Here is a 16,547-nt window from a genome sequence, read left to right on the forward strand (position 1 = left end):
CCAGGAACACTATATCACTCAACTATCGCGATCTCCGCTCGATCCCTCCTCGCCGCGCACATTCATATCGTCCTACAACAACACTACATTCTCCAGAACATAGTGAGAACAAAGTCGGTGTGATGGGGGTATTATTAGCAACGTCCAGCTCCTGACTTATATACAGCCTCCTTTGTGTCTGAATAATTTTGTCGTTCTTTTGCTTGAATTATTTTTCCCATAGAAGCACACATACGACCTGGGTCCACCGGGTCCGACTCAATCGCCTTAGAACTGGCTGGGGCCGTGATGCCTTGTTCCTCCATAGCATTGGAGCTTACCAACTCAAATTTGTGTCCGTGTGGCAGGCCACAGCCCATCAGCCACAACATTCATGACTGCCCTGACTTCAGAACAACAAAGGTGGAGCAGGGACTCGAAGACCTCGATGAGGATACCATCAAGTGGCTTGAAGTCACTAAACTACCATTTTGACTTTATTCAATGTTCACCTTGATCCAGAGATTAAACGAAAGAGAACAAGACACAAATGACCTTCTCTGAATGCTTGAAGTAGCTTATTTTCACAAACTCACCAATTTCACAGTTGTTTCCGGTGTATCCAGGACGGCACAAACAAGAGTAGGCATTGACCTGGTTGTTACACGTTGCACCGTTACGGCAAGGATTGCTGGCACACTCGTTAATGTCTACAGAAAAAGAAAAAAAATAAGAAAAAAAAATGAACATATTGCCTTCTCACACTGGGTGCGTTCGATTAGCTTCCCTGGGTCGACAGGTCAACCCCGGTACATTCGAATAGCTTTGATGTCATTCCAGGGGCAACGAAAAGTTGGCAAAAGTTGACTTGTGCTAAACTCCTGCGAAACATTTGCTGCGCAAACAGCTTTGTGACGTCAAAATACGCAGGATGCATGAACCAGGTTTAACATATGTAGCAATGCACATTTCCTCTGGGTGTGAAAAGCGCTATATAAAAACGGGTTATTAAAAAACGGGTTATTATGCAACTTTTCGTTGGACCTTAACGGCTTTAGGACTTACCAAGATCACAGTTGGCACTGGTCCATCCTGCTACACATGCACACCGGTACCCGTCAATCTCATCGAAGCATGTAGCACCATTAGCACATGGACCACTGGAACACTCATTTATATCTGGCAAAAACAATCAAAATATTAATAAAAGTGGCTTTTTACATGTATATATAGCGCATACATCCGTCACTCAGTGACGCTCAAGACGCTTTAACATACAGTATTTCCTGCAAGGTATGTGGGACTACATGTATGCTTGAATTATGAGACCTCATCCTTAGCACCATGTATTGGTTTAAAAGCTGCTGTTATTGTTCTTTTTTCTTAAATAACCTGCAGAGCCTCAGATTCCGAGTAGAAATCAAGTTTTGTAGAAAAATAAGTCAAGTTTCGCGGATTTAACTTTTTTTCCCCTTGTTCGCCCTTTCCCACAACACTTTTCAAAATGACCAAAACTTAGCTTTGTATATATATTTTTAATTTTTCTTCCTTTCGTGCCAATTGTATTCAATGTCTAGAACTTTCATAACTAGTCAATACACTCACTCTATGCACCTTTAATTGTTTAGTGATGGCCTTTTACCCTAGGTTTGTGTCTTTAAAGGAACTTGTTGCCTTATTGGATGAGTTGGGCTTTGAAAAGCGTTTGGAACCCTCTGTTATAAAATGCATATGGTTAGAAAGATATTTTAAAAGTAGAATATAATGATCCACACAAGTATCACTCGAAATTGCACGGTTTTCCATTTACATGTACGCCATGAACTAACACTGTCGGCTATTTTATGCAGTCAAAATTTTGACTCGCGGCGTAAAAGCAAAACTGTGCAATTTCGTGGCATGTTTGTGTGGATCATTATATTCTACTTTTAAATTATCTATCTAACCATTTGCATTTCATAACAAACGGCTTCAAACGCTTTTCAAAGACCAACTCGTCCGATCCAAGGCAACGTGTTCCTTGAACCTCTTGTATATCGTGAGGTATACCGTAGGACAGTTATAGGTCTCCCTTATAAAAAAATAAAACTTCATGACATACTTGTCTGGCAGTTGAATCCCATAAAGCCTCTACGGCAGACGCACTGGTAGTCATTGATCTCATCTAAACACACTCCTCCATTCTGACATGGCCGAATGAAACACTCATTGATATCTGAAACAAATTAACATCAATTCAGTTCAATTCAGATACACATTTAAATGTATTTCCATACACTTACACATACATGTCCTCTGAAAAACAACAAGTTTTAGTTAACTATGGAGCAGGGTTGTTGTGCTAGACCAGTTTTAGTTGTGGGCAATAAATCAAATTTTTCGCAAGTCCACTAAGTGCGAGTGGATCAACAAAGTAATTTGTGTTAAAATTAATGGATGTTATTTCTGAAGTGGGCCAAGGTTTCCACGTTATTTGTGTTATTTGGTCATGCAATAAGTTGAATGGACTTTTTTACTGTGTTCTTTCTCTAGTAATATTTGATACTCCTGTGTCTTAGATCAATGCACAGTGGACAATATTTTGAAATCTGTGCTGGGCAACACAATGTATTTTGCTCAGAGTGCTGGGCAAAAATTGTGAGTCTTGGGCAGGCCCGCCCAGCACTGCCCACCGTGGCTACAACACTGCTATGAAGTAAAGTATTATTTTTTTCATTGTTAAAACAAAAAAATATAATAATAAAGAGATAAACTTGCAAACCTTCTTCACAGCGGAAACCAGTGAAGCCTGGTACGCAGGTACAAGAGTAGGAGTTGACATTGTCTACGCATGTGGCTCCGTTAAAGCAGGGGCTACTTCCACATTCATTGAAATCTGCCGAGAGAAAATAACAAATAAAAAAAAACAAAAACAGTTAGAATAAATTCACCAAACTAAGTGATTTGATCTTGTATCAACAGCAACAGGGCCCAATTTCATGGCTCTGCTTACCGTAAGCACAGAATCGCCGCTTACGGAAGCAGGGAATTCTGTGCTTACGGCAAGCGTATTTCACGGGTTGGCGGGGAATTTTGGCTTCTGCGCGTGCGTACTCCACGTTACTTGGCATTCTATGCTTTCAAGGCTAGCAAAGAAATTCGGCGCTTGCAAGCGTATTTCACGGGTTAGCGGGGAATTTTGGCTTCTGCGCGTGCGTACTCCACGTTACTTGGCATTTTATGTTTTCAAGGCTAGCAAAGAAATTCGGCGCTTGCACATCAAGCGGGGAATCGTTATCGTAAGCGCAGAGCTCGGCGGTAAGCAGAGCCATGAAATTGGGCTCAGATGAGTCAAATAGTTGGGAGCAAATATGGCTCATCAGGGGGTCTTTACATGTATCCGGTTTCCTTGGAATAAAAAAAAGGACTGAGAATATTTCTATTCCCCTGGAAAGGATGCCAGTCCATCGCAGGTTTACTCCCCAGCTCTCGCTGATACCCATTTGTACTCCTGGCTGGAGAGAAGCAATCATGGAGTGAGTTTTGGCGACCCCAACCAAAGCCCAACCGAGTCAACAAGTCGGTTACCGGTTGGTCTGAACAGCATCGTCACAGCACTCAACCAAACACGCGAAAACGCTCAACCGATGAATAATGTTTCTGGTTGGGGTCGCCAAAACGCACTCATGGTAAAGTGCAAAAGACATTGTTGCGATCAACCAAAGGTAGGATTCAAACCCACTCTCTGTAAATCAATTATAGAACCTGAGTCTATTTTCTTGTGACCAAGATGGCCGATCGATCTCAAACTTCTACAGGTTTGTCAGTTTCTGTATATGGTGGATTACATTAAGTGCTAACACTGCCAGCAGATGTTTTGTTAGCAAAACCCAATTCTGTATTGTTTCTTTATAGGAATAATCGTCCTGCACACAAGCTCTGGTGTTGTCACAGCAGCAGAGTAAGGGTTTGAATCCTGGTCATGACACTTGTGCCCTTGAGCAAGGCACAATTATAGATTGCAATAGACACCATCTTTACGGGCAAACTGCATTTTGGTTTCCAGCCGCGTCAAGCGCCCAGTTTATCAACGCAGCCATGCTGTTTACTAACCAATAAGGCAACAAGTTTTGTGAAATCTGCGCGTGCTGCACGTCGTCCTCGCGCCAAACGCATGGCTGGGTGTTCCAAATTGCCCGTAAATTGCCGATTTACGTCATGTGGGAGCTGTTATGTTCCTTTAAACAGAAAAGGGGAGGGCAAGAAAACTGGAAGGGTGGAGAGGGGGAAGAACGAGAAGGCGGGGGGGCACAACTGGACATCCACACTTACTTGTCTGGCAGAAATCTCCCACGTATCCAGCTGCACAAACGCAGCGGAAGAGGTTGACAAAGTCTTGGCAGACACCACCGTTTGCGCATGGGTTGCTGGCACATTCATCGATATCTACAAATCAAGAATAAAATGTTTTATTACTTAAGTATTGATTACTCAGTCTATAGGTTAGCATCCTATAAGGGTACTAATTTGTCGCTCTCGGCTACCAACATCGGCAACATTGATAAACAGTTTTCACGATCGGCAAGGCTTAAAGGCACTGGACACTCTTGGTTAGCATAAAAACCTACTAGGTAACGAGCAATAGAGAGCTGTTGATAGTATAAAAACAGTGTGACAAATGGCTCCCTCTGATATAACGTATTTTTCTCACTCAAATAATAAAAGACTTCAGGCCTGAAGCCTTTTTTAAGGCATATGAAAGAACACAAATTTGTGCAACAAAGCTGTTTTTTCCCCATTATTATCTCGCAACTTTGACGACCAATTGAGTTCCAACTTTCACAGGTTTGTTATTTTGTGCATACTTATATTGAGATACACAAAGTGAGAAGACTGGTCTTTGACAATTAACAATAGTGTTCAGTGTCTTTAATTGTTCAGTCTATTTTAATTGCACACAACTACAAAGACGAAAAAAAAAAACATCGGCCAAAGTAAATTTCTAAGAAATGAAACTGACTTTCAGCACGGCGTACCTGTTTCACAGTTGGTGCCAGTGAATCCGACATTGCAGTTACATTGGTACGAGTTGATCCCATCGATGCAGGTTGCTCCGTTCAGACATGGGTTGCTACCACACTCATTCACATCTGTTAAAATATAATAATATTGAAGTCTTATATAGCGCACATACACTGTATCTACCAAACAAGGTACTCAAGGCGCTTAGTATTATACAGAATTGGTTATTAAGTGGCGAACCCCTTCTCTTTTCGATAAGTGCACTGGGTTCTTTTACATGTGTTACACAACACATGGGACCAACGGCTTTATGTCCCATCCGAAGGACAAAGCAATGGTTAAGTGTCTTGCTTAAGGACACAAGTGTCATGGCTTGGGATTCGAACCCACACTCTGCTGATCAGAAACACCAGAGTTTGAATTTGGTGATCTTAACCGCTCAGCCACGACACTTCCACAAGTTTAGAATAGAACGTTAACATAGAATTCTTTGTAAATTTGGTTTGAGGTAACACCGTGTGTGTGTCTTCTTGCCAGGTAGAGTTTGTTCTTAGAGAACTGTCTTGCTATATATTCTACTACCGCAGAGATTGTTCGGGAGACTTCTCAGTTCTAAAAAGAACTGTCATCCTACCTGGCAGAAGGTAGAACATTGGCTGTAACTACTAATTTAGATTAAAGGATCACTGTTAACTTCACAACCACGGAGTGGGTTCTTAATAATTGGTCTCATTGTTTCGACTACATGAACCTTGCTCTAGTCATCGTGGTCAGAAATACGGCGCATTGAAGGCTTACACTTCACTGCAAGCTTAACCCCCTGAAATTATTGGGCCAGTATAAGTAAAAGCCAAGCTTCATCTTTGTGGATAATAAACGGGACTTGTCTTGTACTTAGGCAGCTCTATGCAACTGGATTGGGGATACAACATTGTAATGATCCGCCAAGTGCGCCCTCATTGTTGAACTTTTAAAAAGTTTACGTTTGGTGATGTCACATGACATTCACTCTCTTTTTCGTTCTTGGAAGAGCACATTTTAATTGGTCTGGATTTCTCTATATTTTTATAGGGAGCATGGCTCTGGCCATGCTCCAAAAACCCATTTATCTGGGAGGCATAAGTTTATAGAGCTATCTGTTAGTATTATTTTGTGTTTTGGCTATCATTTATACCTGAATTTTTGTGATTTTTAGGGTCATGTTTGGATCGCATTATTTATAGATCGTGAGTAGTGCGCCCGTCCGTCCGTGTGTGTGTAGCATGGAAGCCACATGTTTGACCTTTTTGTGAACTTTTACTCTGCATTGTGTAAGGTGTAATGTAAGCTACATGTATTGTATTGTATACTGTAGTGTTGTAACTTTTTGTATGTGTGCTATGAGTTAAATGAATTAAACCTATGCAGGAGAAGTTCTATTGATATATTTTAGCTGTCATTGACTGGCATTTATTTATTATTTATTGTATTTTGGCGAATGCTCGCCCTTTATTCATTTAGGACCGGCTCTCCTATTAGCTGAACCACTACAATATTACAAACCTGTTCCCCAGTAAGCCAAAGTGTGTGCTTAGCGTGAAGTCACCATGGTCATGCAAGTGGTTAGACTGCAGGACTTGCAATAACAAGGTTGTGGGTTCGAATCGCCCAGCTAACCGCTGATTTCACAACGACCAGAATGAATATATCGTCGCCTATCTGAATCACAATTTCTTGATTTGTGTAACTCATAATCATAGACGTTAAACCAATGTTTGTATGAGGAAGTTCATTAATGGGAAGTTCATTCAGACAACAACATCAGAAAAAGAGGGAATTGAGAGGAGGAGCTAGGGGTTGTGGGGGGTTGGAGGGACACTTACTGACTTCACAGAGCAGTCCGATAAACCCAGCAGTACATGTACATGTGAAGGAATTGATTCCATCATTACAGACGCCTCCATTGGCACAAGGGTTGCTGCTACACTCATCAATATCTATAAACAAACAAATCAATCATAAATAATTGTTATCATTCATTTATTATTCTTTATAATACCTAAACAAGTAGATAAGAATAAACAAATACGTGAAGGGGATTTGCAAGAAGCAAGCTTGACGAAGGCGAACCCCCTCTTATTTGCACTCCAAGTTAAATCTACTTTAACAACAAATAAAAAACCCAAACAAAAACATAACTGGGAACCCTGGAATTACAGGTAAAAAACAGAGAAATCACTACCCTGACTACTTACTGATGTCGCACAGGGTACCAGTAAAACCAGGGAAACAGGCACAGGTGAATGCACTTATTCCGTCGAAGCAGACGCCGTTTACGCAGGGGTTACTGTCACACTCGTTGATATCTGTCAAGGGAAACAAAATTAGACCATTAGTGGTTTTATGAAACCCAGCCCGGCATTCATAGCTGACATACTGTTTTGAATCAAAATTAAGTTTGTGTTCAAACCAGCAATTTGCAAGTTAGATAATCACAAAGTGGAAGTGTCTGGTGTTTCTGATCAGCAGAGTGTGGGTTCGAATCCCAAGCCAGGACACTTGTGTCCTTAAGCAGGACACTAAAACCATTGCTTCATCCTTCGGATGGGACGTAAAGCCATTGGTCCCATGTGTTGTGAACGCATGTGAGAGAGCCCAGTGCACTTATCGAAAAGAGAAGGGGTTTTCCCCGGTGTTCCTGGCTGTGGCTGCTGTATGCACCATAGCACCTTGTAAACCATTATAAGGTGCTAAATAATCGGGTCTCAAAATTCATCACTGCAATTACCTATCTTTCTGAAAGTTTGTATATACTCAGCGCCTTGAGTACCTTGTTTGGTAGATACGTGCGCTATATAAGACTTTGATATTATTATTATTATTATTATTATTATTATTATTATTATTATTATTATTATTATTATTAAAGTTTTGTACAATGACTTGCAAATAATAGACACAAGATACTGCTTACATTTGAAAAGGGATACCGCCAACATACATAGGGCTGGATAGCTCAGTTGACAGAGCAGGGCGCACTTTCAACAGGAGGTCGTTGATTCAAATCCCGCTCTAGTCAATTTGTCTTTGTTCAACCCAAATACATTTGAACTCCTCAAACTTCAAACAGTCGCTATGTCAAATGGTTCAAGGGAAGCCTTTGCATGGCAATTACCTCAAGATGAGCAAACCCTGGTACCATTGTGCCATACACATCCATTCAGAAGTGTGTATGGGTGTCCACTGTTTCTTACATAACTACACAGACGCTGACCGATTCGTATGGCATAGCAACTGTCTCTACAGTCTGAAGAATTCTAACGGGTCCTTTAAAGGTCTTAATGTCTAGAATGGATATGATGTCTGTGGTGGTAATGTGTCCCAGTCTTTAATAACTGTCACTACATGTAGGTCAAAAAGAAAAGGCGCATTGGGCCCAGATGAGGGACTTACTGAATTGACAGCGGACACCATTGAAGCCAGAGACGCAGGAACAGGAATAGCCATTGATGAGATCAGTACACCCAGCGTTGTTGATACACGGCTGACTGGCACACTCGTCGATATCTAGGAATCATAGGTAGATAGACCACATACAAGTAGAAATACAATCAACGAAAAAGATCATCCATAAGTATAAAGGATAATACTATTCCCAGCAGAACTAGCTTTGGGCGAGTCTTTGAACCTATACAGTCGCCATTAACTTCGAAGCTCCATAGAAATTGAACACCCATTGACGACTGGTAAGCAGTGTCCCTCTGGCGGACATCCAGGAAAATTTGCTACCAAGGCAGTTCGAACTGCCTTTAGCTGCCGGGCAACCTCGGTAGTCTAGTTGGTAAGACACTGCTCTAGAATTGCAAGGGTCGTGGGTTCGAATCCCACCCGAGTAACATGCCTGTGATATTTTTTCACAGGACTCGGGAAAGTACTGAGTATACAGTGCTAACACACATCGGTGTATGGGTAAAACCAAAAATTAATAGAGACACAATAACCAAAGACACAAATCTCAATCTAAACGAGACCCAACAACTCATGAGGGATAAAACAACCTGGCACCATTTCATCAAAGCTGCTTCTACTATTCCGTCCAAGGACGTAGGATGAGGATGATGAAGCAGTGCAAAAAATGGAAAAGTTTGTTTTTGGGCATCATTATTTTCATTTTTGTAGGGACCGAGTGTGCCGACCCATATAAAAACAGCATTTGTTTCAGTTATTTGGCTTCACTGAAAGTTTATGTGTGAACAAATTGAGAGCAGCCAAAATCAGTTTTACTTGCAATTTAAGCAATACAGGTGCGGACTGTACGGCATGCGTTGGTGTGATTAAATTGGCATACTCAACCACAGATAAAGGAATGAAATAAATTGCCCAGTGACGAGCGGTTACCATGTTTAAAGAGCAATGATCATTCTTTAGAATTGTTCTCTATCAGAGTCTATATTATTAAATAGAAATTTAAAACTCTAAAAATAATACCAATAAAGCCCTGTTCATATTTCCGGCGAGTGTGAATGCGATGCGAATTTGACGTCACAACTCTTTTTTTTGCTGCGATATTCGCAAGAGAGTTGAGCACAATCAGAAAATTCAACTGCTGCGAATTATTTGTTGCCCAATTTGTGATGTCAACACTCGTATCGCATTCGCAGGAAGTATGAACGGGGCTTAATAATGAACAAATAAATATTCTTATCATATCAATCACTGATTATCACATTTAAAGGGTCAATAAAAATATTATAATGAAATAGATAAATAAACAATAAAAATAATAACAGTAATAATAATAATATATTTAAAAAATATTCTTATTATATTACTCACTGATTTCACAGTTGACACCCTCCCAGCCTGGTTCGCAGTTACATGTGTAGCGGGCGACTTGGTCTGTACAGACACCTCCATTTTGGCAAGGATTGCTGGAACATTCATCAATATCTGTTCAGAGGTGATAGAGATACATGTACAACAAAGCTGCTGATTAGAGATTGATTAATATACTACCATGTTTGGATAGCCAGGGGTATATTTTGTCAACTACAATCCCGGCCAAAATGCTTGGGCCACCCATTTGCAATGTGACTGTTAACATTCTCTCTCCCGCTTAAAGGCAGTGGACACTACATGTACATGTATTTGGTAATTACTCAAGATAATTATTAGCATAAAACCTTACTTGGTAATGAGTAATGGGGAGAGGTTGATAGTATAAAACATTGTGATAAGCGGTTCCCTCTGAAGTGTCGTAGTTTTTGAGAAAGAAGTAGTTTTCCACGAATTTGATTTTGAGACCTCAGAACTAAATTTTGAGGTCTCGAAATCAAGCATCTGAAAGCACACAACTTCGTGCAACAATGGCGTTTTTTTTTCTTCCATTGTTATCTCAAAACTTTGACGACCAATTGAGCTAAAATTTTCACAGGTTTGTTATTTTATGCATATATTGAGATACACCAAGTGAGAAGACTGGTCATTGACAATTACCAATAGTGTCCAGGGTCTTTAATGGGAGCACAGACTGAGCAATGCGAGCCAACATTGAAAGGGGGCAGGGGGGCCTTGGTGTTGGGGCCCCATGAGATATGGCCGGGATTGTAGAAATATAAAAAGTAAAGACTAACTTGGCAGGCTGATCGCAGCTGAGACAATGAATTGTCAAGGATTGGGCAACAAAATGTGCGTAGGACGCAGCTACAAAATACAGAGTGTTCTCGGCAATTAGTTTCTGTTATGAGTTGGTCTTTGAAAAGCGTTTAACCGTTTGTTATAAAATGCATATGGGTAGAAAGATGTTTTAAAGGAGAATACAATGATCCGAACAAACATGCCTCAAAATAATTTGGAGGCGACTTTGTGTGGATCATTGTATTCCACTTTAAAAAACATCTCTCCAACCGTATGTATCTTATAAGAAACGGTTACAAACGCTTTTTATAGACCAACTCGTCCTATCCAAGGCAACGTGTTCCTTTACATTGTGGGCCTCGAACAAGAGTGAATCAAAACGATTTAAAGTGCATTCAAATAAATTGACTTCCACATGATAGACCAACCAGCAATTTCACACAAAAACAAATGTGGCATGAACAAATTGACGTTATTGGGAAATTTATTAAAGATAAATAAAACATGGAGGATTAAATTTCAGGCATCCATGTTTTCCCGCACTGGCTAAAACAAAAAGGCAAAAATGACGACTGCATCCTCAACAAAATGTGGACAAAACCTCTGTGGTAAGATGGACAATAAAAGACATTTTATGTGCGGACGACAAACACAACAATGGGTTTATATGATTGTTGGGGATGATTGTGTTCAAAACAAAACAAACAAATGATTGACAAGACAGGTTGAGGTTAAAAATGGTCACAACCACATTTTGAATGATTCGAGTATAATAGCAACTATACATATAAATATGAATAGTAAACCTGCGGGTACAACCTGGGTAAAAACTCTCTTGAAGGAGTGGTGGCTCTGAAAACAGCCGGTTTGGTCTCGCCATTTCAAACAGTATACTCTGCTCGTCTTCAGGAGAATTTGAGTATAGTTTCGAGTATAGTTTCCACACTTGCCTTTCACATTTTACACAAACAAAACGTTGGTGAAAATCTTAAGGCAAATACCACATAATATGCAAGAGCTCGAATTTGACACCGGACCACAGGATCGAGGCCAGTGATTATAGTGTCAGGAGGTCTTGTGTGTTCAAATTCAATATCTCAATCAAAATATTGTTTTTATATTAAGATCAAATGTTGACTTTGATTCTGATAAATATCTTTTTGAATATGTTCAGTATCCAAGTCTACTTACCCATCCCAAGAGACAAATGAGATTAATTTTCTCTTACAAAAAAAAAACTCACCTCACCTTGACCACAATTGTTGTTTTTAAAACAACAATAACTACAAAGGGTTTTAGTTTGTTTTAAAACTGTGATGTCAAATCGATTCTGGTTTTGTGAAAAAAAATTCTGGTCCAGTTAAAATTATGAGCTGCAAGACCTTGTGAATTTTTTCTCCCACCAGTTTGAGCATTGTCATATGTATGCATGGCCCATTTCTCAATTGTTGCAACTCGAGTCGAGTCAGTATTCAGCAAAGCTGCGTACCAAGTTCGATGAGTTTGTTGAATCAAATCAAAACGTTTTGTTCTTTGAAAAACAGAACAACGTCACTACAACACTCCCACATCTCAATGTTATATGTAGACGTTTCTATTATTGCTTAACAAACTGCGCTGGTTGGATTGGACGGCCGAATGTTAGCAAAACATTCAATTATGTTAACAGATGTTTTAACAAAATTCAAAATTTTCTGCAAACTTTCAATTTGGTTAACAACATCCCATGATTGGTTGGTTTGTTTCCAAATTGTGTGACATTGTTACAAACTGTGGCTCTCTGTTTTTGTTTTGCATTTATGGCGTTCAATATTTTTTCAACCCCAACTGGCTAAAACTCGGCCTGTGACGTTGCAATAGAAAGGTCTATAGTTATACATGTACTTCAGCAAACAATTGGCAAACAAAGACATACTTTGTTAATATTACACATGTAGGTAAAACAACACCAGAGAATTATTAACATCATGAAGGAAAAGAATGTAGAAAGGATAAAAGAGATTAAGAGAATTAAAAACAGAAGAAGGTTGGGTGAGGTAGGGAGGGAGGGAGGGTTACTTACTTTAAGCCTACAAAGCTAACTAAAGTATTACTTAAAGTTCATAGAAATAATGTAAAAGTTAAGGAAAGCGGTACCATAATTCCCTAAACACTAACGATCTCTTTCAACTAAAGTCATCACTAACTTGGTTGCTTTTAAATCCACTTACCCCACTGATGAGTGTTTGTACCACTAAAATATTATCTAAACAGCATCTGACATGACAAAATACAATTATTTGAAACACAGTCTGTTTTTTTGTACCTGTTTGTTTTGTCTGTCTAGCTGTCTTCTACAAGCATTGGCTTAAACTGACCGTCTCATCCTCTTTTTATTTTGGTCTACATAGACTAACTCTCTCTCATCTATCTTTTGTGCTTATCATTTCACTTAGCTATGCAATATTATGCTATATTTTGAGAAGAGTAGTATGAAATAAATGTTGACCCTCAATTGAAATGAACTTTTAAAAATATTATTTTACTTGAAGGGAATAAACTTACGTCAATTTACTGGCTTATTCTCATCGAATCTGATAAATCTCTCCAGCGATCGCTAACTTACACTGCTGGATCCGTATCATGCACTCCCGAAGAGTCAATGTATTCATGCATGATGTATTTAAGCAACTCTCTATCTGTATTTTGAACACAGTTCTTTTTCAAAGAGTAAAAATAGACGGCAACATACAAAAAATAACAATTCACAACAAAGACGGAAAACATGAACACAAAGAAAATGAAGCAAATAATAAACATGGACTATTTAAATTGTTTTTTTTTTCAAAAACTATGCAAATTGATGGACTTGCACATGAACAAATAAACAGAAGAAATCACACTTATACTGGCCCTGTCACGCCTTGATGTTTTAGCCAACATGTACCGACGTATGAAAATTTGGTGAATACGCTGGCAAACGTAGAATAAGTTTTGTAAAAATTAAGAACATCCTGAAGCACGTTCATATACGCCAGAGTACAGCAAAGTCTTGTGAAAACTTTGTGCATGCACACAATTTTTTTGACAAATGGCTAAATTCATCCAGTTTTCATAAGGAAGTCAATCACATTTACATATAAAATAAAATATCAAGAAAAAGATAAACTCCTGTATTAACAATATGAAAAGTTATAAATACAGCTATAACTATGATAAGGGAAGGGTTTGGTGTGGAAGACGGGGAACAGCAACAGGGTTGGACAATCTTCAAATACAACACTCAATAAACACATTCTGAAACAACTTTTAAGCAGCATTTGTTAATGGTATGCCACAGCATTGTTTTTCCGTTTGCCCCAAAAAAGCCCCAACGCAAATCTTGTTATAAATGCTAACTCTCGTTTACAATCCAGGGCAATATTTCATAGAGCTGCTTATATGCAGAAAAAAGTATGCTTACCAAACTAGATGTTACCAGCTAAACTACCATGCCACATGTACAACTTGTGAGTGGTATCCTGCTCATTTCTGCTTAGCAGAATAGTACTAAGCAGTATTTTCTGCTTAAAGCGGCTCTAAGAAATTTGGCCTGGTCAAAATTTCAAAAAGCTGCAAAAGGAGTAACTACATATAAGTACAACAAAAGTATACTAACCAGCATAAGGTGACCAGCCAAAATACAAGTTTGCATGCAGCATTATTTAACTGGTATCCTATGTACACATGCACTTATTTTTGCTTAGCATAGAACATTTTTAGGCTTAACAAAGAATATGGTTTGTTTTGTGTGTAGTAGACAATATCGAAGCAATATTTGTTGCTAAAGAGCTCTATATGAAATCCTGCTTATTTTTGCTTAGCATAGAACAGTTTTTGGCTTAACAGTGAATATTGTTTGTCTTACATGTGTGTAGAAGACAATATTTTTCAAGCAATATTTTTTGCTTATAAGCAGCTCTATGAAATCCTGCTTACTTTTGCTACGTGTAAGCAGAGAATATTTCAGCAATATTTCTCTTTGAAATCGGGTCCTGATACGCACCACACACGCTCAACCTCGAGACGCTGAAAGTGGGTGGGGGCGACAATCCTTGCGCAATCCCTGTACTTTGTGTAAATTTGACAGCAGAATTTTAGTGTGGGGGATGTACATGAAGCATGTCCTAAACTGCAGACTGCTGCAGCCATTATCACAGTGGCTGGTACTTGGAGTGGAATATTTCACCATTAACTGCTTCTCTCCACCCGGGAGTGTTAATAGCAAGGAGCTGCTTGTGGTTGGTAAATTCGCACAGGATTTATACAAAGCAGGCCTTCATTTAGAGCGACCGAAGTAAAGACAAATTATGGCAATGGTAATTACTAGAAGAACAAAAAAAAATAAAAATTAGTCTCAATATGAAAAACTCAAGATGAAGATGCTATTAATTGTTGTCAAATTTGATTGCAACTTTTAAATGGTTGTTTTTAATGGAAACATATTTATGAAAAGGAACAAAGGTAAAATTCTATAATCAAATAAACTACTTATTCATCCATTGTGAATAAAAATAGCATCTCATTTATTCAGGTGATCAGAGGGAGATATTGCTTTTTGTAACAATGAGTGAGAAAGTGGCAGTCGGATACCGAAATGTTTCATAAAGAGTGTTGACTCGGTTTTAAAACGGGTATTTAAAACCTTGCATAGTCGCAGCAGTGCAATAATGGACTGAGCCAAGAGAAAGTTTCTTAATGAGGTGGCAAGGTCCATTATCACACAGTGAGGTGTTTTATCACATGGCCTCGACCCAGCCAAGTTTTTAACTGCCAGTTAAGACCTTAATTATTATAAAATCTCTTCAAGTAGTAGTTGCCAGAAAAAACACATAGAGACAAAAACTTGGCAAAGTAATGCAACATAACAGAGCCCTCTTGCAGCATGGAAGAAACACTAGTGGGGAAAAGGGGCCCATCATTTAAAAATATCTGGCTGAAAAAACAAACAACTACAAACCAAACAAACAAACAAACACCCCCGACAAACATCAAATAACTTCCAATAATAGACCTTATGCACATGACGCCATTTCAGTAGGGCGCCCTCACCTAGAGGTCAAAAGGATGTTGTTCACTGGCCAATGCTGTGCGCCGCGCGTACAAATCTGTGCGTTTCGATTATTTTGTCACCGTTTTTCCACTAAGATGGCTGCTGGATGACGTCAATGCATAAGGTCTACAGATATGGTACAAAGTCAAATCAACTTTTGTAAATATGAAATTCCAGGCCTGAATTGATAGTCATTTATAGATCTGTAAATGAAACCATGGTTTGAATTAAAAAAAATACAAGATTAAAAAAGTGAGATCTTACCAATTTCACAAACGATGCCATTGAAGCCATCCTGGCACTGGCAGGTGAATCTGTTGATGAGATCCGTGCATCCACCTCCGTTACGGCAAGGATTACTGGCACACTCATTGATATCTGCAATTGAAAATTGCAACATTTATAGCCTTGGGATTGAATCTTTGTTTCCCTCCGGTCCACTCTTTATCATGCTGCCTCCATCTTGGTCATGTTCCTCGCATCGAATGACAATAATGCATGCTAATAATCATCTTGCAATTCGGAACCAGACTCTTTTGTTTGTCCAGCCTCGGTTTGGTAACATTGATATCAATGGGAGAAATTCAAGATGGCTACACCGTGAGAAAGGTCTATATAGCCTACCTGGGTTGTCCCCATGAACACGCTAGCGCATCGGGCTGATACGTGCCAATTGTGTGCCGATACGGCACAACCTGGGCGGATGGTATAGAAAGTACATGTAGGCTGGGACTACTACTTTAGCTTAAAGGATCGTGATTAACTGTACTACCACGGAGTCAGTTCTTAAATTGGTCTCAACGTTTCGACTAGCTTGCTCTAGTCATCGTCAGAAGACCTTTGAGAAAGACTCTGCTATGGTCCAATTGTCAAGTCATTA

At 39.3% G+C, this 16,547-nt stretch overlaps 1 protein-coding gene across 1 annotated transcript in view; it reads right to left on the reverse strand.

The window, feature by feature from the left end:
- Nucleotides 1-16,547, reverse strand: part of LOC139944031 (uncharacterized) — a 120,008-nt gene that overhangs the window by 24,288 nt on the left and 79,173 nt on the right. Inside the window, 11 exon segments of the mRNA XM_071940976.1 lie at nt 576-689; nt 1,045-1,158; nt 2,081-2,194; nt 2,741-2,854; nt 4,291-4,404; nt 4,995-5,108; nt 6,843-6,956; nt 7,215-7,325; nt 8,413-8,526; nt 9,796-9,909; nt 15,932-16,045. Coding sequence (XP_071797077.1) covers nt 576-689; nt 1,045-1,158; nt 2,081-2,194; nt 2,741-2,854; nt 4,291-4,404; nt 4,995-5,108; nt 6,843-6,956; nt 7,215-7,325; nt 8,413-8,526; nt 9,796-9,909; nt 15,932-16,045 — 1,251 coding nt within the window.

This window comes from Asterias amurensis, chromosome 11 (assembly GCF_032118995.1).
Source record: "Asterias amurensis chromosome 11, ASM3211899v1".
Taxonomy (NCBI): domain Eukaryota; kingdom Metazoa; phylum Echinodermata; class Asteroidea; order Forcipulatida; family Asteriidae; genus Asterias; species Asterias amurensis.